The sequence below is a fragment of the Mus musculus genome, chromosome 9, assembly GCF_000001635.26.
Source record: "Mus musculus strain C57BL/6J chromosome 9, GRCm38.p6 C57BL/6J".
Taxonomy (NCBI): domain Eukaryota; kingdom Metazoa; phylum Chordata; class Mammalia; order Rodentia; family Muridae; genus Mus; species Mus musculus.
The window spans coordinates 63325163-63353077 of NC_000075.6; the positions used below are offsets into that span (position 1 = coordinate 63325163).

A 27915-nucleotide genomic window follows, 5' to 3' on the forward strand; every position below is an offset into this window, starting at 1 on the left:
CTGAGTTCGAGGCAAGCCAGGGCTATACAGAGAAACCCTGTCTTGAAAAACCAAATAATAATGATAATAATAATAATACCTATGTATATATCTCTATCAGATTCCTCTTCTGTTTGCTTATGAGGTTTCAATTATAGCATATAATGTTTTTAAAAGCACAAGCTTCATTTGCTTGTTTTAGGAGACAGTGTCATGAAAGGTCAAGTGGGTTTTGTTTTGTTTTTTTTTGGGGGGGGGGCGTTGGTTTGGTTTTTTTGACTGTTGTTTTTCTTCCCCCACCCCCCAAACCCCCCTGACCTTAGTCCCCTGAGTCTGGGACTGCAGGCTCATGGCTACCATATCATGTAAAAAACAAAGGCTACTGAGGCCGAGCTCATGAACTGAATTAAAGAAAAACAGCTTGAAGATTTCATACATGATATAAAACTATAAAAAACTAGCTAGTAGCATTTTTGTTATTTATAATTTGATAAGCGCAGTACATGAACTTTTCGAAATGAAGCACAGGAATTTTGTTTAACAAGAAATGGAGGCAGGATTCCTAAGCCTACAGAGGGATTCATGTGACTAGGGTAGTTAGGACCAAGTATCATAAAAGCTTAGTTCTATAGCATTTTAGGCCATTGAACCCAAGTCACTTTATAACTTGTCAATCAGTACTCTAGTTCAACATCAACACTCTGTCTCTGGTGCAGTGTGGGGACATTGACTGCCAACAGTCATTGTGCAGAGACAGGCAAACCACTGACCGAAAGGCAATTTTCAAAGGAAATTTCATTTATTTCTAAGGAAGGAAAATTTAAAAACAAAACGTGTAGCTCAAGTACTAGAGAAATGGCTGGTTGGCAAAACGCCTGCCATGTAAGCATGTGGACTTGTGTTCATATCTTCAGCATCCATATAAAGTGGGGCACCGAGGTACACACCTGTGCCCTCAGGGCCAGGAGGCAAAGGGAGATCATCTTCAGAGTTTGCTAGCAAGCAAACTAACCAAAACAGCAAACCTTCGGTTCAGGGAGAGACCCTGTCTCAAAAAATAAAGTGGTCAGCAATAGAGGGGGACAGTTCAGCCGATCTTTGACTTCTATGTGTATGCACAATGCCATGCATGTACATGCATGCATTACTCTTCACACATACCTCACATGGTTTTCAAACTGTACAGATGTGAGATTGGTTTTTATTAACTCGAAGAAGATGCTAGTTTTTAATTATAATTGATTTTCTTGGTTTTAACTGTAAAATGCAAAGCAGTAGTAAAATAACAGACATGAGGGAAGAGGAAGAGCGAGCCCAGGAGTCACAGTCACTACATAGCCACAAACAGGAATGACTGGTGACTCCTCCATTCTGCTTAAAAGAGAAGCAGGGCCGAGAAAGCAGCAGGGCCGAGAAAGCAGCAGGGCCAGCAGCCAGCACTGAGGCCTGGCTGTGTCTGGACAGAAAGAGGGACTCTGCAGTTCTGACTCACTTGGAGCTTCATTTCTGCCTCAGGCTTCACAATGGAGAAGAGTGCACTATGCTGGGGCTGACTGGGTTTTTAAAGATAGTTTTTACAGCAGATTCCTACCCTCCCAGGTTACTCCCAGGAGTTTTCTAAAGGCATCTGAAGGTCTAGACACAACGAAGGTGTGGTAGGAAAGGGACTGGCCAGTATGACTTCTCAGAGTGTTAACCTGAAGAGAAACCACTTTAGAGACACTGAGGTAAAAGCCATAGGTCTGTGGAGTGACTACTGGCTCTTTTATAAAATTCTCTGAATTGACCCTCTGGGTTCTTTCCAAGGCAATTTGAAACCCAGGCCCAACATTAGACAGACAGCGCCGCCACACTGGACTCTGAGCGGGGAAAACATACTCTAAAAATACTGCAGTGAGTCTGAGTCAGAGGTCTCAGAAAGACAGGGCCCAAATAGCTTTTGATTTGTTTATTAAGCGGGAGAACTGGAATCTCCCACCAAAGAGCACTACCAAGAAAAGAACAGCTCTGTACCAAAGACTAAAGGAAAACTTTTAAGTGGTTCTTGATTTAACATATTAATGAAATTAATGGAGACAGCCAAATGGAATTTAATTATGGACTAGCAAAGAATATGTTCTTTGTTTATTGTCTGTCTGTGTTAAAGAGAATAAGTATGCATCGCTTATAAATCATTAAAATAAAAATGCTCAATGAATCCTATCTTATATGTAAAAGCCTGACAGAACTGAGTCCTAGCATGAGACGTTTGCTTCACAAATCGAAGCAATAATGGTTTCAGAAGGCGTCACACTCCATGAGCAGACAATTGGGGAGATTTAGTAAATCCCACTTTATAGAGCAGAGACTAATCGGAAAACACAAGCCAGTCAAATGTTTCTTATGAACTGTTGACACTCTATCAATGCTGAATCAATTGGTGGCATTTACTCTGAGTGACAGAAAAGAAATAAATATTTATATCACATAACCTATATCAATGAACCCAGGCAGAAAGCTATTTCTAACCTGTCAATATTTGATTATCTTGAAGAATCATGTCCCTTTCTGTTAATGATTAATATGAATTCCTTATGAAATCTAAGTGGAGGCTAGTGGGAAGGCAAATCATTATTAATGCTTGAGAGTTAAACCACTAAAATAAAACTACATTCAAGTGTTCAAGTATCGTTAAATGTGACTTACACCTTCCATAGCAAACGGTGTCAGTGTTCATCCGTGAGATTTACTGATGCCCACGCCACCCTCGGTACTTCACTGCAATGCAATCTCACCCTTGCTTAGTTACTCCACAGCACCAAGGGAGGGCCGAGGACAAGCAGGTGTTCTGAAAGCTTAAGAGGGAGCAATACCCTTCCTTGTCTCTCATCTTTATTTATTTATTTATTTATTTTACTGATTTATTTTTGAGCAAAAGTAAACACAAGATAAGCTTTCTTTTAAAAAGAAAAAAAATCTGTCACATTGTTTACTGTGGGGTTAGCACATCCCCAAGAGAAAGCAATAAACAATAGTTAAGTGTCAAAACCATTGCTGTGCCAATCTCCACTACAGAGACCCTCATAACACTACTCTGATATTTGTGGGGCTCTATTTCAGAATGCTGATGTGGTGCGTGCGTGCTTGTGTGCATGCGTGCGCACAGTGAACATGAAGTGTTTTTCATTTAGGAAAGAAGACTGTATGACAGGCTACTTATTCTCCACTGCCTAGGTTGAATAATGTAGTTAAAACTTCTTAATTTATGTCTATTTTGAAATATATTTTACAGCTGAGAAACCCAAGTGACTTGTCCATAAACTGTAATTAGTAACTAGAATGCAAGCAGGCTGAACATGTGTCTGCACACGGCCTGGCTCAGTGTCCCAGCTTTTGTTCACACTGCTGCCAGTGTGAACCAGGCACAGGGGAGCCAGCCAGACCTCAGCCTAAGCACACCTTTGGTGCTTCAAGGTAACAGGTGTCGGTAAATGCTATCTAACAGTTGGAGGCTGACGATATAGCACCGGCTCAAAATGTTGGAGGAGCTGGGTTTGATCCCTAGCAAGCACAGCCTATCGCAGAATTTGAGACTACCAGAATTAGACACACAATCAACACCATGCCAGATTCTCTTCCACTGTACGTGGAACATTTAAGAACTAGAGCTCACACACACTGACTGACAGACTGTCAGAACCAGATCAACTCAATTTTTTGTAACTCTTCAAAAGATTGTGTGCCATGCTTCCAGAAGTTCTTCCGCGAGTCCTGTTTTAGGGCGCACGTCTATTAGGTGCAATGTTACAGGTGCTATTAAAGGACACGCGTGAGGACCCCTCTTTGTCCTCTTGACATGCTGCACTACAAGTCTTTGATTCATGAAATGCCAACGAGGCTTGGAGAGGTCAGCATGCGAAGGCACTGAATAAGCATCTGAGATAATTAAGATCTCAGCCTTCGAAACACGGACGGAAGTGAACAGCAGTTAAGAAAATCAATAAGAGTCTTTTATTTGCAGTGACACAGATGTCTCAGTCAATAGAGCCTAATAGGCAGGCTTGATCGCAATGGACAGCCGCTGCCTGGAAGGCTATCAAAGGGCTTCACTGTAACAAACATGAAAACGCATTTATGTTGCTACTGAGGAACTGCAGCCCCTGTAGGTAGCTTCATTCACCAGTGAATGTTTAAAAGTACTATACTATTTCAGAAGTGTCCATTTACTTGAATCAAAATTAGTGAAAAATCAGTGGCTCGCAGGCCTCTTTGTCCTTCCCTGGCTGGGTTGGGTCATTCAGTTTCAGATGGCCCAACAAACAAGTCAAACCAAGGTTCCCTGAAGCCCAGGGACACATGTGTCACGGTCTGACCGATCTGGCTTCAGTCCCCATAAAAGCCAAGGCTGGTCTCTGGACAAAAGAGAAGCTAAGGCTGGAAAGTCACAGTTTTCTCCTTCGCCCCCAGAGATAATGAAAGAAACAGTCACTTCCAAACCCAGGGCCCTGTCAGCCACCGACGGGATGACGACTTGTTCCAAGCTGATTGGCTTCTTTAAACTGAAATGGCAGTGTGGCTGTGTGCACAGCGCCTCAATCTGCTGGGAGTGGAACCCATTAGCTCAGGTTGAAAAACGTGCTGCAGATTGTTCTGCCAATCAAATTAAGCTTAGGCATTCATTTATGACAAGAAGAAATGTGCAGACTCTTCATCATTCAACACTATGGCTACACTTTGGACAGACAGCAACAGTGCTACTCTGGAGTTTAGTATGCAACAATACCTACCTGGCCGTTGGCCAGTATCTTTCTCAGTTCAGCTGAGGACTTCTTCAAGCTGCAAAGAAATGACACTGTCAGTGGCAAGGTCACCAACACCTCTCAATACTACTGCAAATTCCAGACCAAGGGGTGAGGATGTGGCTTAGGTGGCAGACTGCTTGCTGAGCACACATCCAGGCCCCGGGGTTGATCCTCAGTTCCAGGTAAAGTGTGGTGGCACACATGGGTAATCCCGAGGAACAAGAGGGACAGCAAGCAGTTCAAGGTCATCCTTAGCTACATCAGGAGTTGGAGGCCAGCCTGGCTATATGAGAACTTGTCTAACAATTAATAATAATAATAATACTCCAGAATAAAACATGCCTTTTCTAAGAAGGTTTTGTTGTTGTTGTTAAGTAACTGGTAGAATGCCAAAGGTTCCATGGAGGCCAGAAGCCCAAGGAGTCTCCAGAGTTAGGAAGCAGACTACGGAGAGGGGCGGAAGCACCTCCACAATGACTTTATGTGACTTTACACTTGTGATGCACAAAACACTGGATGCTTTTTCAAGAATATTCTCAGGCAGCAAAGATGACAGCACTTCAAACATCTTATGATAGACAGGTTACGCTCTGGTCTCTTACTACAGATAAGAGTTATGCACTTAACTTCCTGGAAACAAACATACAGTAACCATTGTCAGCAGCTATGGGACCTGGGACCCATTACCTCTCCTCTTGGAAAGTCAATTACTCTTTCTATAAAATAGGCAGCATATCTGTATTATAGGTAACCAGACAAGTGACACATTACCAAACAGCGCTGCATGTACACTACAGGCATAGTTTTATTAGTCAAATAATAAACCAAGGCTGCCCTCTCTTTCTTTTGCTTCCCTAGGAGACTCAGCTTCCATTATTACATAGTAATTATTAAAATGTTATCGGAACATATATGACTATGTGCTACCTAGTTAGAGTGAATCCCACAGGCCCTGACCACAGTACTAACTTCGAGCAGTGCAGCCTAGTAGGATGTTTACGTTTGTGGGGGGCGTGCTCTCCACAGAGACTGTGAAATATCTACCTGCTTTGATTTTACCTTTCTCTGCCTCTCTCACCAGGAAGTGACCAGCTTCTTCCATCACATGGTGCCACTGTGAAATGCTGTCGTTGCACCAGGCAGAAGTCAGTGAGACCAAACTGTGGACTGAAACTCTATACTGTGAACCAAAATAAGCCTTTCTTCTTTATTAGCTCAGGAATTTGTTACAATAGCAGAAGATAATACATTATGCAAACATTTCTGCAGATAGCTTAGTCCTGTTTAGTGAAAATGCTTAAGAAAGAGCTCCGAAGTTCTCAAGCTTTACTTACAAGAGGTTAAGCCTCCACAGCCACCAGACTGAGTAGCAAGGGATATAAAATACCATCTCACAGGCTGGAAAGATGGATCAGCGATTAAGAGCACTAGATACTCTTTCAAAGGACCCAGGTTTTGTTCCCAGAACCCACATGGTGGTTCACATCTATTAGAAACATCAGTTCTAGGGGAATCTGAGTCCCTCTTCTGGCCTCTGTAGGCACTGCATGTACACGGTGCACGGACATCACACAAGCAGTTAAAGCACTAGAACACAAGCGGATGGATGGATGGATGGACGGAAGGACACACCTTCCAAAAATAGACAGATAGGAAGGTAGATAGGTGGATGAATAGAGGGACGTATAGATAGATAGATAGATAGATAGATAGATAGATAGATAGATAGATAGATAGATAAACAACCTTTAAAAGAACAGTACCTCCCCAACTCCTAGTCTTTGAAATGTGAAGCTGGCCATCTCTATCCTTAACTGTCCACTCTATGCTCTCTCTGCCAGATAAACTCCCCATCTGCTCATTGCCAGTGTGGCTCTTTCCTCCCCTACACTCTCACCAGAGACTGGAAGCTCCAGAACACAGACCTCACCTCATTCTATCATGCTCTATTCCTTCCTTGCTCCCGAACAACCAAGTGCTAAGTGTTCAAGAAATGGTGGCTACTGTTACTCTGTGGCAGGTGTAGTGGTAACATGAGAAGACATAAAGAGCAAAATATGTCAAGTAGGAACGGAGCTCAGGACCTAATCTGAACCACACTGGCATTCCACATGGCATCTTCAATATGATCTTAGACTCAAGCTAGCTTTCTGATAATCATTCTCTCTAAATACTCCTTACAATTCTGCTGTGGTCCAACACAGACTACTGAGCCTCAGTTCCCACACTTTTTAAAACTGTCTAAACTATGCCTTCACCTAAGGATTCTAGGCTGATAACGTTCTCCAGAGGCTGATCAGCCCAGGGGAACAGTCAAGAATTTTGTAGACTGGAACTAAAGATGTAGTGCATACCAAAACGTGAACAGCTGTCTCAGAACCTGTCCAATTACTAACTTGGTCATGCAGCTCATTTGAAGAATGCTGAGCAATGGCAGACACTGTAGCCTCGTGAGGTGCCTCCACAAGAACTACACTCCTTCATGTATGCTTATTATTCCTAACTTACAGAGAAAGGACACAGATCCTGTCTAAATTCAGATTAATACACACACACACACACACACACACACACACACACACACACACACACAGAGTCTGAGAAATAGTTAAGTCTTTGTATTTCCATAAATGACTCCCAATTTGATAATTCTGCTTACTGTAAAGACACAAGCAACCAACCAGAGCTTCCACTGTGGTCTCTCCACAGATAGTCCATTATGTCATAAGCTTAAATAATAACACTTTGATTCATGGCCTTTACAAAATGTCTTTCATCCAAGAAACAAAATATGATTCCTTAACAGAGCTTCATCAATCTTATGCTACCAGTGGACGGACAGAGAGCTTAATCATCCTCATTTTACAGAAGGAGAAAGCCAAGCTGTTTAGAAAGACCTCGGCAGTGGGGCTTGAATCAGTAATTATGACCTAGGAACACCATGTGGGTTAATAAGCTCAGTCTAACAAATGGTCATTCCCCCATGCCAAAGAATGACTTATACACTGAAAGTAACAGGAGGAAACTGATCCCACTGACATGCCAGCATCCAGCCTTGCAAATCTAGTTTAAAGGGAAGGGAGAGCAGCACTCGGAGGTAGAGCGCATGTTTAACACGGGTGGGGTCTTAGTTTCAAGTCTTGGCATGAAAAACCAAAAAGCGTCATCCAGCTTTTATCCAAAGCATAAAAGAATAAAAAGAGAGGGCCATGGGCTAGAGAAATGGCCCAGGGGTTGAGAGCACTGGCTGTTCTTACAGAGCATCTAGGTTCCATTCCCAACACCCACAAAGAGGCTCATGACCACCTGTAACTCCAGTTCAAGGCATCTGATGCCCTCTTCTGGGCTCCAGAGGCACTGCATGCACATGGTGCACAGGCACAGCACCCACAGTTTCTGTTAAGGTAGAGTTGGACATGGTTGTTCACATCTACAATCCTAACACTCTGAAGATTGAGGCAGAAAAACTCCTCTGGTTTCAAGGTGAACATAGATTGAAAGGTGAATTCTGGGTATGTCTGGTCTACAGTGCAAGATGCTGTCTCGGAAACTAAAAAGAAATACGAGGTAAGGGGACTAGAAATGATGTCATAAATGCAGAGTAAGTTGAAAGAAGGCTGAGAGAAATCCGAATGTGGATATAAGTATACACACAGTCACTCACTCACCCCAGCAAGCATGGCGTACCACACCTCATGCCCGGGCTTGCAGTGGGTACACTGCAGTCACTGCCTGACACCGAGATAATTGTGCTCCAATGAGCTCCCTGCTACAGACAAAAGAAGCAGGGCAAGATACAGGAGTCCACACGGGGTACCTACTATAGCATGGGGGGTGGTTGGTAAAGAAGAAGGCAATTTGGTCCGTGAAGATAGTTAAGGTTAGCCAGATTGAGAGAGAAGGTGAGGAAGAAAAGAACGAGGCAGCAGCAGAGAGATGCACAGGCTCAGTAGTGAGAGGGACCACGTGCTCACCAGCAAGGCTGCAGTGTGCGGTCACCTAAGGCAAACTCTACCACTCGAGACCTGTGGGAGGCGGGGGTCTCACTTCATCCTGAGGGCATGAAGAACACTCAGAAGTTCCCAAGTTGGAAACAATGCCTCAGAACTTCATCTGAATCTTCCAGTTTAGAGATGGTTCGTCCTGAAGAGTCCGTGAGTTAGAGCCAGGGTCCTCGGTGTGTCAGCGTTGAGGACCTTCAAATGACTCTAGTGGGATGTGCTTATGTCAACAGAGGGGGGATCTCAAAGGGGATCTTGATACCCAGTCTGTCTCTGCCTCTGTCTCTCAATCGTGACAGTCACAGGAGTCATTAGCACACCTGTCCAAAGTCATTAGACCTTCAGCCCCCCAAAAGTTAACTAAACTTTTTATCTTAACAAAATGGGCTATGTCACTATTTCAGGTATTCCATTATAGTGAAGGGAGACTAATACAATTAGTAAGGATGTCCCAGCTAAGGTAGAGGAGACTGACAGGAGACTGTGGAGATTCTCTGGAGCACCTGTGCAGCCAAAGGGATGCTGCAAGTGGGCAAATGTAGCGCTCCTGGGAAGGTACAGGCTGCTGTTAGGATGAGAGAGAAGATGACAAGGAAGAGCTAACTTGAAGAAGGAACAGTCCCATTTTTGGTGCAAAACCCAATCTTTACAAGTGGGTGTGGAAGAGTGACAAATCCCAGCTCAGAAAGGAAGAACCTCTTAAGATGTATGTGATGAAAACTAAGGGTAGCCTTGACCCAGGAAGTACATCCCTCGCCTAGGGTTGTTGGGAAGAACCCAGATGTCTGTTTGGCAAAGAACGGGGGCCAAGGATAAAAGAAGGGCAGGGTAGGTTGTGTTTGCCCTCTTTCTGCTCCCCACAGACAGTTTCTACCAACACTGGGCTTTGCTTGCCCTGTGCTGCCCGAGCCCTCTCTGGTCTCCAGGCCAGGACAAGAACGGTAGGCACTGATGGGCCTTCCAAGCCCCACATGACCTGCTCCCATCTGCATCCTTCCCTTCCAGCACTTGAGTTGCTCTCCCCAACTCCTACACCCCTGTCCTACCCCTCACCTATCCTTGTGCTCCTGCCAAATCAACCTACTTACAAACATGTACACAAACATTCACCTTTAGCTGAGATGTCTGTATTGTGATGTAACTTGGTCCTCCTTGTGCATCAGGTCTACATGGAAGCAATCACGTTCCCCAAGGAGCCAGCGGTGAGTATTCAGTTCAAACAGAAACATGTTCCTGACTACTGTTCTCTCTGCATGTATCTGCTTCCCTCATGACACTATTGACACGTCATACTCCTAGGACAGCAACTAATGAGTAAGAGATACTCAACAAATATCTGCTGATTAGCTTTCAACCTGGGGCACAGAACATGGCCAATGCAGGGTAACATTAAAACACCCATAGGACTTTTTCAATTAACATTCTTCCATTACAGGAACCACTATCCTTACAAGCTAGGAGGCTGCCATATCCCGTAGTGAAGAGACCAAGATGAAACGTGAGATAATCAGGTGGTAAAGTTCCATCTGATCCAAGAATCTTACTGTACTCCATGAAGAGACATGACAATTTTTACACCAAGCTAATCCTCACTTGCAGGGAAAGTAACACTGCTTCTATGATTTGAAATCTTTTCAGCCAGGTGGTGGTGGTGCACGCCTTTAATCCCAGCACTCGGGAGGCAGAGGCAGGCGGATCTCTGAGTTTGAGGCCAGCCTGGTCTACAGAGTGAGTTCCAGGACAGCCAGGGCTACACAGAGAAACCCTGTCTTGAAAAACAAAAAACAACAACAAAAAAAAAAACAAAAACAAAAAAAACAAAAGAAAAAGAAAGGAAGGAAGGAAGGAAGGAGAGAGAGAGAGAGAGAGAGAAGAGAGAGAGAGAGAGAGAGAGAGAGAGAGAGAGAGAGAAATCTTTTCAATTCTGTTGAAAAGTGTAATCTAAAATACCAGGGGAAAGCTTGACTTCCCAGGGCTCATTGGCCATCTGTGTGCACATCATCTTTTCTGGGATCAGTGGCCCCAGTGAACCGTTCTGCCTGCCAGGAACTCTGTGAGCATGCAGTCCTCTATTTATACGCCTCTAGTCTGCAAGACCGCGGCTCACATGTCCAGGCAGTATGGAGACAGTGCATGCAAACCAGAATCTGGCAGGTCCAAAGCCCTCTGTGGAGAAGCAAACACCTCCCCCACAAGACCAGGCAAAGGACATGCTGGTGACTAGCTAGCTAACTGTACTTTAAGATGGAACCAACTGTTAATGAGATGCCTTTTAGAGCCTGTGTTCTCAGCAGGAAGGCTCCTGGGTAGATACTGATACCACAGTAAAGTATCCAGGGAAGCAGCCTTGGGGGAGGAACCTAGTGGAAGGACCTTAGGTCACCTGGAATTGTAGAGAAAGTGTGGTGGCACACACCAGTAATCCTAGCACTTGGGGGGATGATGCAGGGGGACTGCTATGTTTGATTTCCACCTGAGCTAGATAGCAAGAGTCTCAAAAATTAAAGAAAAAAAATACAAGCAAGACCTGGCTTAGTGGTTAAGAGTACTTGCTCCTCTTACAGAGAACCTGTTTTGGTCTCCAGCTCTCAGATGGAGGCTCATCGCCATCTGAGTAACTCCAGTTCCAGGAGCTCCGACCACTTCTGGCTTCTTGGGGCAGTGGTATACACATGTTACATACTAATACATACACACAAACACTCATACATATAAAATGTTTCAATTAAAGACAATAAAGAAGAGAGCAGGAGCATAGGACCAGAGTCTGTGGCTCCGGTATTAGGTGCACTCACTCTTGCACATGTCCCCACCATGAGGCGAGTGACTGACAAGGTATCCTCACCACTGCCTGGGCCAGGCAAGATGGACTCTCAACCTCCAAAACTGTAAGCCAGAGTCAAACCAGAAACCCACAGGTAAAGACCCAAGACTGCACAGAGGAAGACAGAAGGATGTGAAGGGAAAGCAGAAGCCTAAGCTGCACCTCACCCTGTTAAAGGCTGTGCACACACTGACTGAAGCCCCAAAGCCAGGGCCCTTCAGTGCAGGATGGAAGAAGCTCTTGTGGTTCTGTCAGCTTTCCAGCCGCACTGTGACTGCAATACAGAGCAAGCACCTCCCAGCATCACAAGGTGAGGAATGTCTACAGGCAGGCTAACTGAACACCTGCGCATTGCCATATTGTAGCAGTTAAGTTGGGGGATAAAAGAAGACTATGAAAGGCTTAAGATCTGTCCCAGAGTGGGGTGACGCTAGCATGAAGTGACAAAAGCGATCTTCTTGATACAGTCGTTTTAATCTCCTGGACAATGCAAGATGCCATTAATGAGCAGCACTGCTGGTCTAGTTAAATGTCACCATTTGACTCTTCCCCTGACTCTGTCTGGTAAAGATGCCAGCAGATAATAACACTGTCAAAAGATGGGCAAGCAGGAAACACTTAATAAGAATCACACAGTTTGTAACTGGATCAAGACTTGAAACAGGCTATATAAATAATTTGGAGACTCGGGAAAAACTACTTAGAACAGAATTAACTATTTCACATGTCAATTTCATCTTTGAATCTTTATTACTTATTTATCTATTTTGCATGGGTGTGTGTGGTATATGTGTGTTTGTAGGGAGTGTGTACACATATCTATGCACATGTGGAAGCCAGAGGTTCATGTATGAGATCTTCCTTAATGAGTCACAGTCTTACATTTTGTGATAGGCCCTCTTACTGCACTTGTAGCTCATGGATTCAGCTAGGTGACTGACCAGTGAGCTCCTGGGATCTGCCTGTCTCTACCTCCCCAGAAGCAGTCACGAACATGCGGTGCCACATCTGGATTTTAGATGGGTGCTGGGGATCCAAACTCAGGCCCTCACACTTGCCCGCAGGCGCTTTATTAACTGAACTATCTCACATATCTCTAATTTCATCTTTATTAACTGAACCATCTCATGTGTCTCTAATTTCATCTTTCTATATTAAGTCTTCTTTCTCTGCAGTCAATATGTAGCAAGAGCTATCTAGCTACTCAAGTTTTCTTTACAGCTGCCTATTCTTTTTATCTTACAGAAGAGACAAGTGTGTTGCACCAGCGTCTTCCCAGCCCACAGCCACCTGGACAGAGGAGCACAGCAGAGCACACGTCCCTTGTTTGTCCTTACCTATTGCTTGGAAGCGAATCTGAGACCACAGGGCTGGTGTGTTGAGATGGCCCAGCCCGTGTATTCACCTATAAGTGAAGAGAGAAGTTGGGTCAGTCTCGTGTTCTGAGGACACAGTTCTAATTAGCCTATAATTCAGCACACAATGCTCATCTCACTATGAAGGTTAATTAGCATGTTGCTAGACAGACCCACTGCTGGAGTATATTCAGTATACATGCTACAGAAGTGTACAATCTGGAGATTGCATAATCTGATATCCCTGGCATTATTCAAATACTTAAATAGGGAGGAGAGAGAGAGAGAGAGAGAGAGAGAGAGAGAGACCGACCTCAGGTTGCTATCTACAGTGACATAAAGGCAGGCTGCCCATGCAAGCACAGTAAGCTCTTATCTGGTATTAGTAGCAACCCTCAGGATGCCACCCCTTCAGGCTCTACAACTGCATCCCATTCACTAGAAAATGAGGTTCAAGTAATTAATTATAAAACACTCGAGCCTAATAAAATAGCCACCTTTTCTTTCAGATGTGAAGCTTTGAGCAGAAATTCAGAATTTAAAACATGCAGAACAATGAGGAGACATTAACTAGACATGTTTTCCAAGCATAAATATGTGGAGAGAAGAGGAAGGGCAGCCTGTGTGCAATATGCTTACGAGCTTAATTAATCACCACAAGGAAGGCTGTGCTCTCACTCAAATCAATCTTAATGGACAACAGACCCCAGGATCATCCTGGAGAAACTGACCAACAAAACAACTCCAAGTCATTGAAAAAATACAGCACCAAAGGCCAGGATCCACGTACATACACATTGTAAGCAAATACAGATGTGGCCCTTCCACCTCCACCACTCGAAAATGGGGGGCGGGGGAAGAGGAGAAAGATTGCTTGTCAGAGCTTGAGAAAGTGCAGTTTTATTTGACATTTCAATAAGTGGAACACAGCATTACAAATCCATCTAACTTTACTGAAACAATTATTGAAATTCGTACCTTCAGGCCATGTATGTTCCGTTCCCCAGGAGGCTTGCAGGCTGAAACAGTAATTGACTAAATTGTAGAACACATCAGGGCCATTTACAAATTTGCTCAAAATGAATCGTTTAAAAAGAAATGAGGGTGACACCAAAATTAGCAGAGAGAAATGATTGAAAAGTGGCCCCCAGACCCAAGGTGGGAATTATGAACTGGGTTTTTAACGTGCAGGAGTGAGTGTTTATAAATGCACAGAGCTTTCTGACACCACTTCATATGAATTCCAATTTCTGCTTAAAACACACCAAAACATTAGCCGAGCTAGAATGATGAGATTCCTCTCGTGGCTCAGATGTCTGCAGTCTTCCCTCGCTACAGAACTGCACAAGGCAGTCAAAGGGCGTGCTAAACAGCAGGCTTCTGCTTTTGTTGCTTTGAAGGCATGGAGGGGTGGAGAAAGGGTTCTTGAATGCCAAAAAGACTGCTGGGAACTCCAAGATGGAATATGCAAGTCTGCGTATATTCAAGTCTTGTAAAGCCATAAGCAACTGGACTATTTAAACAGATATATAATTTAATGAGGTTTCCAGAAAATCTTCATGTCCATGAATACTTAGCTCTGAGGGTAACAGAGGACTAGGAAAACTGACAGGGATTTCCCAGCACCACCGTGGGCTACAGTGAGATATTTCTAGTCCAGCAGGTGCTTCGTAATCACGTTTCAAACACGAGCTCCCTATCCCTGTTCTACACCAATTCTGCCCAAATACTAGAGTGTCCTACAGCAGGCTGTTAAGGGGCTGTCAACTCTGTCTAGAGAAGGATGAATTTGATTTTGTTTTCTTTTTGTTTCTTGACAACAGAAATCAAGCTGCTTAAGAAGACATGCATTATAATTACAAGGTATGGGTTTCACTTTCACTTGGGAGCTTCAAGTAAATTTGAATTTATTATATTATTAGGGCTGGAGAGACAGCTCAGTGGTTATGAACACTGGCTGCTCTTCCAGAGGACCCAGGTTCTGTTCCCAATACCCACATGGTGACTGACAACCATTTCTAACCCTAGTTCTAGGGGATCAAACATCTCTTCTGACCTTCTCCAGTTCCCACACACTCATGGTACACAGGCATACACATACACAGAAAATAAAATGAATATATATTTTAAATGAATTTATTACATTAATATTCCAAAAATACATAAACATGAATAAATGTTTTTATATTTTAAGCGTATAGGATACTTAATATATTAAGATTCCAAATCTTCTTTCCTTAAAATACAGATTAACAAAACAACGGCTGCCTTCTTCTGACGCCCAGCCCTGGAAGCCTCAGTATTCTCTCAGACGACTGCCTCTGCGGTAACCTGTGCAGGCAAATGGGGGTGAGCCAAGGTCTGAGAAGGCCTCCAGCTGTCTTCTCTAACCTCAGCACTGCTTGCTTCTCAACTGCCCATCAAACCTTTGTGACTAGAAATCTAAACAGCCATGTCGCATTCAAAACCCCAGCAACCTCATAGATCCTGAAGTTAAGAAGGCACTTACTATAATGCTAACCAATTTTCATACTTATTAATATTTAACACAGCTCTGAGCCACAGGGAAGACTTGGCCATGAACTAAGACTGGAATGCTATTCAAGGCAACAGTGCTCCTTGAAATGAGGAGGATATGTGATCAGAGTAAAATCTTTGTCTCCAGACCCAACAACTTGCTCAGCCTAAAGATTCTTTTAAACATGGGGCCTAGGCACAGACCCTTCTAGGGCTTGAGAGCCTCTCACCAATCAGGAAGACCCAGGGAACCTTTTACCATGCCCACATTCTAACTACACTGTCCAAGTATGCACATCTGCTGTTGTGATAAACACCACGACCAAAAAAACGCCTTGGGGAGGAAAGGGTTTTTTCTAGCTTACAGGTTACAGTCCATCATCTAGGGAAGCCAAGGCAGAAACCTGGAAGCAGGAACAAAAGTAGAGGCCATAGAGGGCTGTTCACTGGCTTGCTTCCAGACTCATGGGCAGCTACCTTTCTTAATACAGTCCAGGATAGTATACCCAGGGCTGGCACTATAGACATCAATCAGAAGTCAAAACCTGACAGTCTAATGGAGACAGGTGATTCCTCAACTGAGACTCCTTCTTCCCAAGAGTCTCTAGTCCGTATTAAAATATTATAAAATATAACCTGAACAAATATGTATTTCATCACATGGGGGCATCTACATCTGTAGTGAGGTAGTCAGGTACCAAACAAGACAATCGAAAAGAGCCCAAAAGATCTGAGTCACAGCACCGAGAAGGGGGATGGACTACCATTTTGAAATTCTCAATGTGGCCTGGAGAGACTACATTCAATGCATATTAAGCCACATGGGTTAGTTATGCCAGGGATGAAGTGATCACAGCATGTCATAGCTGTGTCTTTATAGCATTAAACTAAACCAGTGGTCCTCAGCCTTCCTAATGCTACGACCCTCTAATATAGTCCTTCATGTTGTAGTGATCCCCAACCATAAAATTATTTTCATTGCTACATCATAACTGTAATTTTACCACTGTTGTGAATCATAACATAACTAAGACAGCCCTTGTAAAAGGGTTGTTTAGACCACCAAACGGGTTGTGAGCTACAGGTTGAGCACCACCGCACAAAACCCCTCAAACTCCCTTTACACACCCACTAGAACTTGACGTTATATGCCTTTCCCAAGAAACAAACTGTAATTTAAGTCACCTTCTCACTCGCAGTATACTAAATGCTTAGCTGCTGTATAGCTCTCAGGCTTCTTAAGAGCCCATACAACGGGAGGAGAAAAACCTAACTGTGGAACTGCTGGGAGGGACAGGAAGGAGAGCTGAGGTCTCAGAATGGCTGCCACCACCAGGGGGTTTAGCACAGGAACAGCCTTGCTGACAAGACTGCCTGGACAGTGACAGGGAACTGAACTGAGAAGAGTTCCTGTGGAGAGAAGGAAACTGTTTAGTATAAAGAAAAGCCCTCCAGCCTGGTGACTAGATTCTCTGGGATTGCCATAACAGAGCTCAGAAGCAATGGATAGAGATTTTCAGCTGGTAAAACACTATTCTTTGTGAAGGAAATAATTTTTAAGTTTGCTCCAACTCTAAAGTCACAGAGAAAACAAGGAAATAATCTGGGTCACTGTCAGGAGACAGCTACAAAAGCACGGCAGCCTCTCTGTTTGCCTGTTCAGTCAAGCGCCACAGAACGCGATTAATCATACCTTTCTTTTGAATGACCACTGATCTTAAGTAGCACAGTTTTATCCTTTTACTTTGCCCTCCATTAAGTTCTTACTAATAATGAAATAATCCCCCTGGTTCTACTGCCCACGCAAATGCCCAAAGAAGTAGATTGCACTTGAACCCGGATCTCCTCCCTAGCTGGCCAAGCCAACTGCCTTTGAGACCATCCCTACAATAGAGCCCAGTGGTTAATTGAGCCATTCAAACTTCTGAGTTACAGGTAATGAAAGTCTAGAATGTTTAATTGGAAAACTCATACCATGATTATCTGTACAGTATTAGTTAACGAAGTGAGTTTAACTTTTAATTATTTCAATTAAGCTATTTCTAGAAGAGTTACTTAGAGGATTTCCTGGTCTGTTCAATTAGTTAGAAAACATGGATTTCAAGTGGGGCAAAAATAATGGTTAAAAACTTACTTTGGTATAACTAAGTCACTCTTCACTACTGTTCAAATTTTGAGAGGATATTTACACAAGGAACAATCACAGCCCGTACAGGGCTGGTACTGCCCACCCTAAAGGAGGGATTCACTTAGTCTCGCCCTCATGTAAATCAACTGCCACTGAAGAAGAGGGCCCCATTAGTTTTTAAAAACCTCCCCCATCCCAAGACAAATATCAAGCTCTGCCCAAAGCCCTGTCCCTGAGCCCCATTTCTCACAGCCTCCACACAAGCTAACAGCTCTCATCTCAACAGCAGCCTTCACCATCATTATGAGCCACAAGTCATAAGTCCAGAACTAAAGCCAGCCATCTGCCTTGCTTTAGAATCATGGGGACTCCCAAAGAGTTCTTTAAGCGAATGTAAGTATGCACTTCAAAAAAAAAAAACAATCTAGTTAGTTTAATTTACTCTAGTAGATTAGATATTTTATCTGCTATAACTATAATGTAGCTTGCAATCCCCCATGATAATGAATACTTCTTTTGTTTTTTTCAGATTATGAGCTAAACATCATGCTATGTGCATTTAAACCTTTGGAAAGCATAGCTGGTGATCAAACAGTTTGCTGAAATAATCACTGTTGATTAGAATTTGTTCAACATTACCTCTTGGAAATATCTGCAGCGGCTCTATTAGCTGGCCATTTACTTGCTGTTCCATTACTGTGGAATAATACTGCAAAGAGATAATAGAAAGAGATTACTCAGTAATGTATGGACACTGGGACAGACACTTACGGGCTGTTTAATTCATGGTACTCTTGTAAATGGCTGGTATGCACACATCAGCCTTGAGTACACAGTGTCTCTAGTTGCACATCAAAATTGCTACAGTGAATGTATTCAAGATTTGGAAGTCTAGTAGGGGGTTATCGTCCATACCACCATTTATCTTTAAGACTAACAGTATTAACTAAGACCCCATGTTAGTATTTAACATACTTTAAAATGATATATATTTTAAATCATAAAAAAGCATTTTATAGAAATTACTCAAATTGCTTCTTGTGCTTTTCCTCTGAAATTTGTAAAGCAAAATGAATAGGCTCAATATTTGGCTTGAATTCACATGTCAGTCAATCAAACACACACATTTGTGTATAAAGCACAGAGCTAATAGGACTGAAGTTGAAGAGACTGCTGGGCCCAGTGAACAACATAGTACTCAACCAAGGACAGCAGAACTCCCATGTAAAAGCAGTCTCCTAACAAGTCTCCTTCTGATTCGTAATTTGGCTTTAGGCACACTTTAAGATGGATCAAAGCTTACTGTAAAATTCTAGGCACATAAAGCATAAGGTCTTGAGTAAAACAACAGCTCACTGTCCCTCATAAAATAAGCCCAAAATACTAAGCACACTGTTTCCTGGAACACTGCCTGCTCCACCTATCTGCCTATATGTGGAGATGGCTTCTGTACCTTTTTATACTTCTTTAAGCTGAACAAACAAGAAAATAATGTTCATGAAGAAAAATACCTACAATGAAAACCACTGACTAGGCTTAAAATTGTTTTTTTATTTATTTATGTGTATGGGTATTTATGTGTATGCCTGCATATATCCACCACTAGCATGCCTGGTACCTGCAGAGACCAGAAAAAGATCTGGAATTACAGATGGTTGTGAGCCACTGTGTGGGTGCTGGGAATCAAACCCCAGTTCCCTGGAAAGGCAGTCAGTGTTCTTAACCACTGAGCCATCTCTCCCGCCCTGACTTTGTGCTTTAAGGGCTTATCAAAAGCAGGACACTCTCTCCCCATTTCTCATTTTTGCTGTTTTTATATTTAAATATGCACATACCACTTAACTACGACATTTTCAGGAAATTCCTGAAATTTGATTTTTACTAACATTCTAAAAAACCCTTCTATCTTGGGGCTGGAGAACTGACTTTGCGGTTAAGAGCACTGACTGCTTTTCCAAAGGATGCTCTTCAAGATGACTCTGTTCAATTCCCAGCACCCGCATGGCAGCTAACAACCATCTGTAATTCTACTTCCAGGGGACCTGACAAAATAGCAATGAACATAAAATAAAAATAAATTTTAAAAACTGGAATCTTTTTATTGGTGTTATATACATTAAGGTTATTTTAGAATCAATCTTTTTCCTCCAAAATATGCAAAGGTCTGAATATTCTGCATCACTGTGAAGATCAGAAGCTGAGAAAGCCAAGGCCTTCTGTTCTGCACTGCAAACAAGGAAGGTGAAGGTGACCGTGGTGGCAGGGGCAGGAGGGACAGCTGGCTGATGACCAAGATGCACACAGCCCTCCTGCAATGGCTTTCAAACTGTAAAGGAAGGCAATTCTCTCTTTCTAAGGACCTAAAAACTTAAATACGCACAGCGGAAAAATGTGCAAATCATGTTGGAATACACTAGGGCCACAGAGGCTGCTCCCGAAAAGCAAGGAAGTACAGTGCACTTGCCATTACTCACACGGTGACGACAGGTAAGTGAAATATCAATCATGTCGGCTGTCAACCTTTCGGGACAGCAATAACTGTTAACAAGTAGTCTGGAAAAATTGTCCGAAAATGACTTGTCCTCGGCAGGCACACAAGTACTTGAGGTTTCTGCGGAAAATTAAGATGCCAGTGGCTATTTGGAACATTGCTCAGGTATTCTTTTTAATGGGAAATTTGCCGGTTATTGATCCACAGCATGTACCCTTGCTTCTGGAAGGCTGCAAGCAACTTTCCAATCAGTGGCTGTCAAAGAAATCCCTGCCTTTTTATACTGATACAAGACAGCACTGTGGCCATGCCCATAGTTACTGCTTTTCTTTAATTAACTGCTATGTACAGTAGGTTTCTACTTTGCTATGGTCCTAGAAATCAGGAAAAAAATATCCTTATGCTTTATCTAACAAACTAATTATAGAATTGTCTGAAACGGGTGCTCGGGGTCAAGTCTGAGAACAAATAACCTCGAGTGTGAGGGTCAGGACAGGTGCAGTGCCTTTCCCCTACTATAAAACCTTGCATGCATGAAATTGACCTGTTTTCCAGCTTTATTTATTTACCCCCCAAAATAAATAAAAAAGGCTTTCACTTTCATCTTAGCACTGTGCCAAATCAACTGGAAAACTGCATATATGTTTGTAACCACTGTGAAAAATTTAGGCAGTGTATACCCAGCTCTCCGTACTATGATTAACAGAGTCCCTCTGCAGTGATACACACTGTGCTGATTAAGACTTTTCTCTCAAACAGTTAATTCGGCTTTACTTTTACTTTCTTACAGCTCTCTCAAACTCAAGTGCCTTTCCCCTGCTGACATATTAGGCTAGAGATGGACAAACACACAGAACTGGGTAGCAACCAAGCCCATGGTGTGAACCCACTGTGAGCTTGTGGGCCGCTGCTGCCTATGTAGCACTCCCTACAGGCAAGGGAAAAACGCGGGGCATGTGCAGGACATTGGCACAGAGCACTCTCACCAGGCTACGAGGCTGCCAAGCTGCTAGGTCTGTTGCTGCCCAGATGAATGATAAAGGCGCTCGAGGCCTGGAGGGCCCATCCCTGGGAACCTCACACTGGCTGTCTCCTGACCCATGGCACCAGTGGGGTAATGCTGCCTTGCCTTGCTGTATCTCACTCTGCTGGGATGTAAGATGGATTCCAGCCAGAGGAGTGCTGTAAGCCTCACAGAGAAATAGCAAAGATCACAACTAAACCACTGGTTTTAATGAAGTCTGGCCCTCTGTCTTTGCATCCTTCTCATTTATTCTCTCCCATTTTGTTCTAAATAGTAATAAAATCATCAGTGATGGCAGAGACAAGACTCTGGCTTGACCAAAACAAAAGAAAAAAAGCAAGTCCTAACAGAGAAGCCTAGACCTCAGACACCAAGACAGCTAACATGAGTTGAACAGAAAAGTCACAATGTGGTCATCTACCACATGTTAGCTATTTTTACTTCAACATACGATCTACACACAGTAGGTGTTTGTGAAGTGTGTACTGACTAAAATGGGGCTGGACCCTGATTCTACCAATCACTACTGTGCACAGCCCTCAGAAAGTCACCCAATCTCCTCAGGCATCGTGGCTTCCAAAGGAGAGTGAGAATGTTTGCCTTATCACCCAGGTTACTGTGAAATCCCAGGCTAAACAGCAGCAGCAGCAGCAGCAGCAGCATGAGTGAAGGACTTCATACGCTCAAATCCACACAGCCCATCACCTCCCAAGGCTCAGCAATCAGCAACACTTAGCCTGGCACTTCCTACCTTAGGTGCACTCTCGCATGTAAAGCGCAGATTACATACAGAAACTATAGAACAGGTGCCTAAACGAATCCCACAGGCAGCAGTTAGTGCGCTTGCTTCAGCTGTCCCTCCCATAATCCATTACAAGCAGTAATTGCAGCAATAATCAATATGCTAACCAGGTAAAAGATTAATCAGTTTTACGATAGCTAATGGAATCTCTAGCACCAGGCTTGGATCGGTTTCAGAGTCTCTCTGAGATGTTCTTTAAAACCCTTAACAGTTTTAATAAGAATGTGGCAGAGTTTAGTGTAGTTATCCAAAAATATAATTAATCTCCAAAGGAAGGCCAGATTCAGCAAAGGACAACAAGTACAATTGCTTCCTTTGTTTGCAAGTTTATCAAGCAGTGTCCCTATTTGTTATGAACCCAATTCTAATTATAACAGCATAATTCAATCAATAACTCAAATTTTAATGGAAATCTATGATATTAAAAAAGAAAATCAACAACCTGAGTTCAAAACAACACAGTTTAATATTACAAGCCTTAGATTCTCTATGAAGGGGGACAACCCTCAGCCCCACAAATGCCTGTACATGTTGGACTCAATACTGAATACCTCATACATTTTTCTAATTTCCCATACATCTACCCTAATCAACTGCTTAATAGGTGAGACAAATGGCTTACCAATAAGCATAGGTTATTAGTGAACAATAAAAAAAAAAGTTTTATTCTAGTTCAATGCTTAAAACATGAAACACGTGCTTACTATTTAAGAATTAAAAAGTAGGTGGGTAGCATATCCGCCAAACCTTTAACTAAACAGACAGAATCACCAAGCAGACTGCTGAGCTAGCAGAAAGCCCTGGCTTCTGCATTCATTGCTCCCACAGTGTGTGAGCTCAGCCATCTTCCCTGGCTGAGAAAAGGGCACAAAGCCCTCTGCACCGATAGCCTCTGGGGATGTCTACTCAGACATCCCCCTACCCAGCACCCCCATCCTCAGCGAGCCTCATTCTAGTTCCTGAGAATGAGCCCTTAATGGAGGTAAGGCCCCTATGGCTCCTTATTCACCCTCCCTTTCACTGTGTATCCCCTGCCCCACTTCCCAGGTCTCCATCACCAGAGGAGTCATGGAGACTAACTGGAGCCTGCCGAGTCACAAAGCTTTATTTCCAGCCTAGATGTCTCTCTCAGATTTGGAGCATATCTAGTTGGTTGACCAGAGCCTCCTCCCATGCTACAATCAAAAACTGCATTTCCTGCCTCTCTACCCTCCCTTGGACTCTAGTCTGGTTTTCTGCCACCTGAGTTTACCAAGCCATGCTGTGCTCTAACAGATGGCTTGGACTGGCCCTGGCCACCTCCCTTCCCATATTGCCCACCTGGGTTCACACATCTGACCTCTACAAGATCTCCTGCCCTTTTACACCTGCAGCCACCTCTGTCTTTGGTCTGAAACAGCCCACACTATGTCTGTGTGTTAGAACTCTTCTCCCACACACCCTCCTTCTCCTGTTATCCCTACAGGCTGAATCTCAAGCAGCTTCTCCCGAATTCCCCAGGCCTCTAAAGCTTTAAATGCACCGCTCCTCTGCCCAGAACACCCTTCCCAGTCCCACGGGCTCTGTCCACCCCACCAGGACACCAAGTTCTTCCAGAAGCCTCCACTGTCCTTCCTCAAAGATGGATTCAGTGCTTTTCCGTATTCACAGGCACCCTATGCCCCAGCATTTATCACTTGTCATTCTGCCTGGTAAGGGTTGGCTTTACAGTCCTAATCTGGGTTTCTCTCCGCTGCTGCCCAGCAGCATGGAAGGTAAGTATTTGTGTCTTGAGAGGAGGGGAGGACCTGGATTGCACATCACCGTGCACACCTCCTGCATGCTCCTTGGTCAGTGTGGTATCACCCAGAATATCCTGGCTCTTGGAATCTAGCTGAGTAGGTGAATGAGTGAGTGAATCACAGAACAAGTAAGCCTTGGCTGCAGCCATGTTTACTAGTTGTGACCTAAGGAAAGGCACACAGGCTTGTGTCCAAATAGTCAATTGTAATAATGGGGAGATTACCTGCCTCACTCACCATAAAGTCACTAGGAAGATCAAAATTAAAAAAAAAAAAAGGTACGTAGGAAACCTTCTATAAAGTACTTAGGGAAAAAAAAAGGCACAGCACTATGAACCTCTTACCATTAAGCAACTGAACCCAGAAAAACAATGTTTCTGACAGCAGGCGACACAGAAAGCTCTGAATAAGGCTGCTCAACTGCTCGGCCCACTACAGAGCCGGGTTAGCTCTGTCTCCCCGGAGGTGTCAGCAGCCCTCCCTTGTCCTCATCCCTACAGCATTACAATAACACCCTGAGTAAGAGGTGCACACAAGACTGTGGTGTGTTCTTCCAGAAGCTCATTGAGGGCAGGAGCCAGGCCTCAACTATTTATTCTTTCACAGCAGGTTTAGCCACTTGGGCTCTCTGTGGGCTTTATGGAATCCTTGGAATTCCTGAGATGATATGTGCTATGTATGTAGCCTGGTGTGAACCTCTGGTAAAAGAATGAAACCCTTGGATTTCCATATCCTTCATGAACTACTGGATGGTGCCTACACATAACACCTATGCAAACACCAAGCAGTTGCTTACAGGAAGGAAATGGGGAGCCATCAGGTCGGGGAGTCATCATTAAGCAGTCTCCCTGAACCTTGTTCCTAACTTCCTCACGGACAAAAGCTAGATGGCCTTCTTCGGTATTCAGGGCGATTTCCTCGATCTCTTCTTCACACGCCTTCCAACAGACAAAGACCTTTAGGGAATCCTTAGAGTTCCTGAAATGATAGGTGCTATGTAGCCTGGTGTGAACCTCTGGTAAAAGAATGCCAGGTCCCCTGGTTCCCTAACAACTCACAGCTCTGCGTCAAGGAGACTGTTCCTAACTTACTCTATGACAAGGGTCCATAGGTGGTCATGGTCTGAGATGATAAGGAGAAAGAAAACCACAGGTTTTCTGTGAAAAGACCAACAGAGAACAACTCTAAGTCCGCTTCCAGGCTAATGCCACTGCGCACACGTACCTAGTAATGTTTTGGAACATAATAGCAAGTTGACCACATTTAGTAATGATACCATTTGTTTTGGCTAGCAAAATTATAAAGGACTTTAGGAAGTTCCAGATGGTCTTAATAGAAGTGTGAGAAGCCAACAGCAGGTGAGATTCAGCTTAGCTAATGCAGTGTGCCCTGGTAGTAGAAAATTCCATTAGCAAAGCAATGGGTCCAATATGTTCAAGTGTTCTCAGCAGAAGCCTGAGTCTCGTCGAGATGAGCGTGGGCAGTGTCCACACTAATCTCTCACTTGCCACCTCAAACTTCTGCTTTCCTCTCTGAAGAGGTGGGTCTAAACTGCTACTTAGGCCGTCCACCTCGATATAACAAGACTACCCGGCCATGGAGACAGCAGGCCAAGTGGGACATTCCCTTATAAATACGCTCCTCACATTCTCCACAGAGATCAAGTATGAACAAACAATACCAATGTCAAAATGCTGGGGACTCAAGCTGTAGCGGAGATCCAGAGTTTTGGAGGCTGAGCCTACTGTGTTTCCCTTTCTTCCAAAGCTGCATACAAATCCCCTTTTGATGCCGGGCATGCCCCAGCTATGCCACAAGGTAGGCAAAAAGAAGAAGCCACAGCATTTTCATCTCTATTTCAAGAGACCCCCTCCCCCAAAATGTCCTTGATAATACAGAAAGAAAAAGTAAGATGATCTAGCTCTGAAAATAAGTTTTATTCTTCTTATTTTCTCACCAATGTGTGTGTGTGTGTGTGTGTGTGTGTGTGTGTGTATCTTGAATAGGATGAGAAAACAAAATTACTTTTGGTTTACTTGTTATATGTAAAATACCCAAATGGACAGCATATTTTGTGATAAAAATTGGCCAAGAAATTTCAATTTTCAGAAGACCATAATCTGCATAAACAATGTAGTTAAAAATAATCAAGAAAAAAAAAAGTAGTATGTACAAAATTTTCTCAGTAAAACTTACTAGCTACCAGAACACAACACACACTTGAAACAGATGGCGGCCAGGGAGTCTCTGTCCAGGCCTCCTTGGTCCAACTCTGTGCCCCTAACACATTTCTGAAGCCGAGGTCAAAGGCTCATGTGTTTACCTGTGAAAGGAAGGCACACACGAGACCTCTGAGGTGCCCTCCTGCTCTACTCAAGTTAACACGATTTTAGAGGCAGTCTCCAAGTTATGAAGACCACGGTAAATATAATTATAGCCCAATTTACATGGTGCTCCAAAGGTCAAAGAGTGCTCCCCCTGACGGTACCCACTGTCTAACAAGGTACACAGTGGTCAAGTATACCAAAGGGAATACTTACACTCCATGGAAACAAAGGTCTCTGCAATAATGGGAACACTACAACAAAGCTCGTCCTGTACGCTTCTGGCAATGTGGGGAATAAGAGAGAGAGAATGGGAGAAAGGAAGACTTATCTTGTCAGTGCTCTGCTCCACTCACACAAGCCTAGGAGGAGTGTGGGAATCTGATGCACAGACGTCCTTTGCTAGACACAGGACTGAGCAGAACTAAATATCAATCCTTCACAGCGGTACAGTGGGCTGTTGTATTCTCAGTGAAAGGCCACCCAAAGGAAGAGGTTAGCGTTACAAGCCCTTCACCAAAGACTCCATGGCACTGCCACACTGCAATACAACAGACTACAGGAGAACAACACCCACCTATTTTTAATCTCTCTAAAAAATAAGATGGGAAAATAAGAAAAACAACAAAATTTAAACTACATTAAGGGAATATTTAACAGGGGCCTTTAAATAATTCGCAATGATCAGGTATTTAGTTTTCAGAATATGTAGGTTGTATGCTTTTCTAATAAAGCATTTCAAATTCTAATTAAAAAAATACTTTATGGAGGAATTAAAAAGATACAATAGTGTCAGAGGAGAAGCCATGATCCCAGAAGTGGAATATTCTAGTAGAATAACTTACAAGAAACTACGCTATAAAAACAGATTGTTGATTAACACAAACTCATAACAAAATGCAGAGAGCTATCACCATGCTGCTGTAATAACACTTGGCTGCTGAAGTCTCTCAATACATTAAATATCTCCTTGGAGACCAAATTACTTTACATTTTCTTAAAAGACAATTTATTATAGCTTTGTTTTCTTCTCATTATCTCTTAAAAATATATCGAATGGAGAAAAGAATACAACTTCTAAATAACTTATAGGAAATGGTCCTGATGTGCGACGGCAGCCTTCAGCATGTTGCTGGTTAGTTAGCGACACACAGCCAGCTGCCAGGACGCACCCTCACTGCCTCACATGTATCAAAAACCACTGTATGCCATTATTACAGCACTCATAAAATTAACAGCCTCGAGCTGCTAGTGATTTAAATAATTGATAAGTTTTCAATTAAAAAGCCAACATTTTCAGGTCTAATACAAAAATCTATTTAAATTACTGGTAAAAACTTAGGTTTGTGTTGGCCTAAAGCCAGAAAATCCTTGCATCCAATTTGGGGGGAGGGGGATGATTCAGCAAGCTTTGACACCAATGTCACAGTTTTGGCTCTCTTCATTTTGTCATCAGTAGAAGAAAATGATTAAAGGACAGAGGTGAAGCATCTCCACTTCAGCTCCTTCAGATGCCTCACAGTGACTACAATTTTACCCAGTTCCCTAGGAAAGCCGAAGCTGCTGTACCTTGTTATTACCATAAAACTGCAGCAGAACTCTAGCGGGATGTCCCTATGCCGCCACACTCTGCAACAAATCCTTTTCAGAGCCAAGTTGAATTTATTTTTTAATTATTTGTTTATTTTCAAGAACAGGTCTCACTGTGTAGCTTGAGCTGGACTAGAACTCACTACATAGACCAGGCTAGCATCAAACTCACAGACATCTCCCCCCTGCGTGCTAGGATTAAAGGCATGAGCTACCACACCCAGCACTTCAATTTGAATTTTAAAAATACCGAGAAAATTATCCATTTCTTTTAGCTTTTCCAATTCTGAAAAGTAAAGGTTTGAAAGTATGGCATCC

General features: G+C 43.3%; 1 protein-coding gene across 7 annotated transcripts in view; it reads right to left on the reverse strand.

Annotated features, from left to right (window-relative positions):
• Map2k5 (mitogen-activated protein kinase kinase 5) overlaps nucleotides 1-27915 on the reverse strand; it is a 217915-nt gene that overhangs the window by 161395 nt on the left and 28605 nt on the right. For all 7 annotated transcript variants that reach the window (XM_006511146.2, XM_030244354.1, NM_001364494.1 and 4 more), the window contains 4 exons: nucleotides 18225-18294; nucleotides 13919-13959; nucleotides 12923-12990; nucleotides 4746-4794 (listed from right to left, as the gene is read on the reverse strand). In XM_006511146.2, the coding sequence (XP_006511209.1) occupies nucleotides 4746-4794; nucleotides 12923-12990; nucleotides 13919-13959; nucleotides 18225-18294 (228 nt within the window). The remainder of the gene's footprint in view (nucleotides 1-4745; nucleotides 4795-12922; nucleotides 12991-13918; nucleotides 13960-18224; nucleotides 18295-27915) is intronic.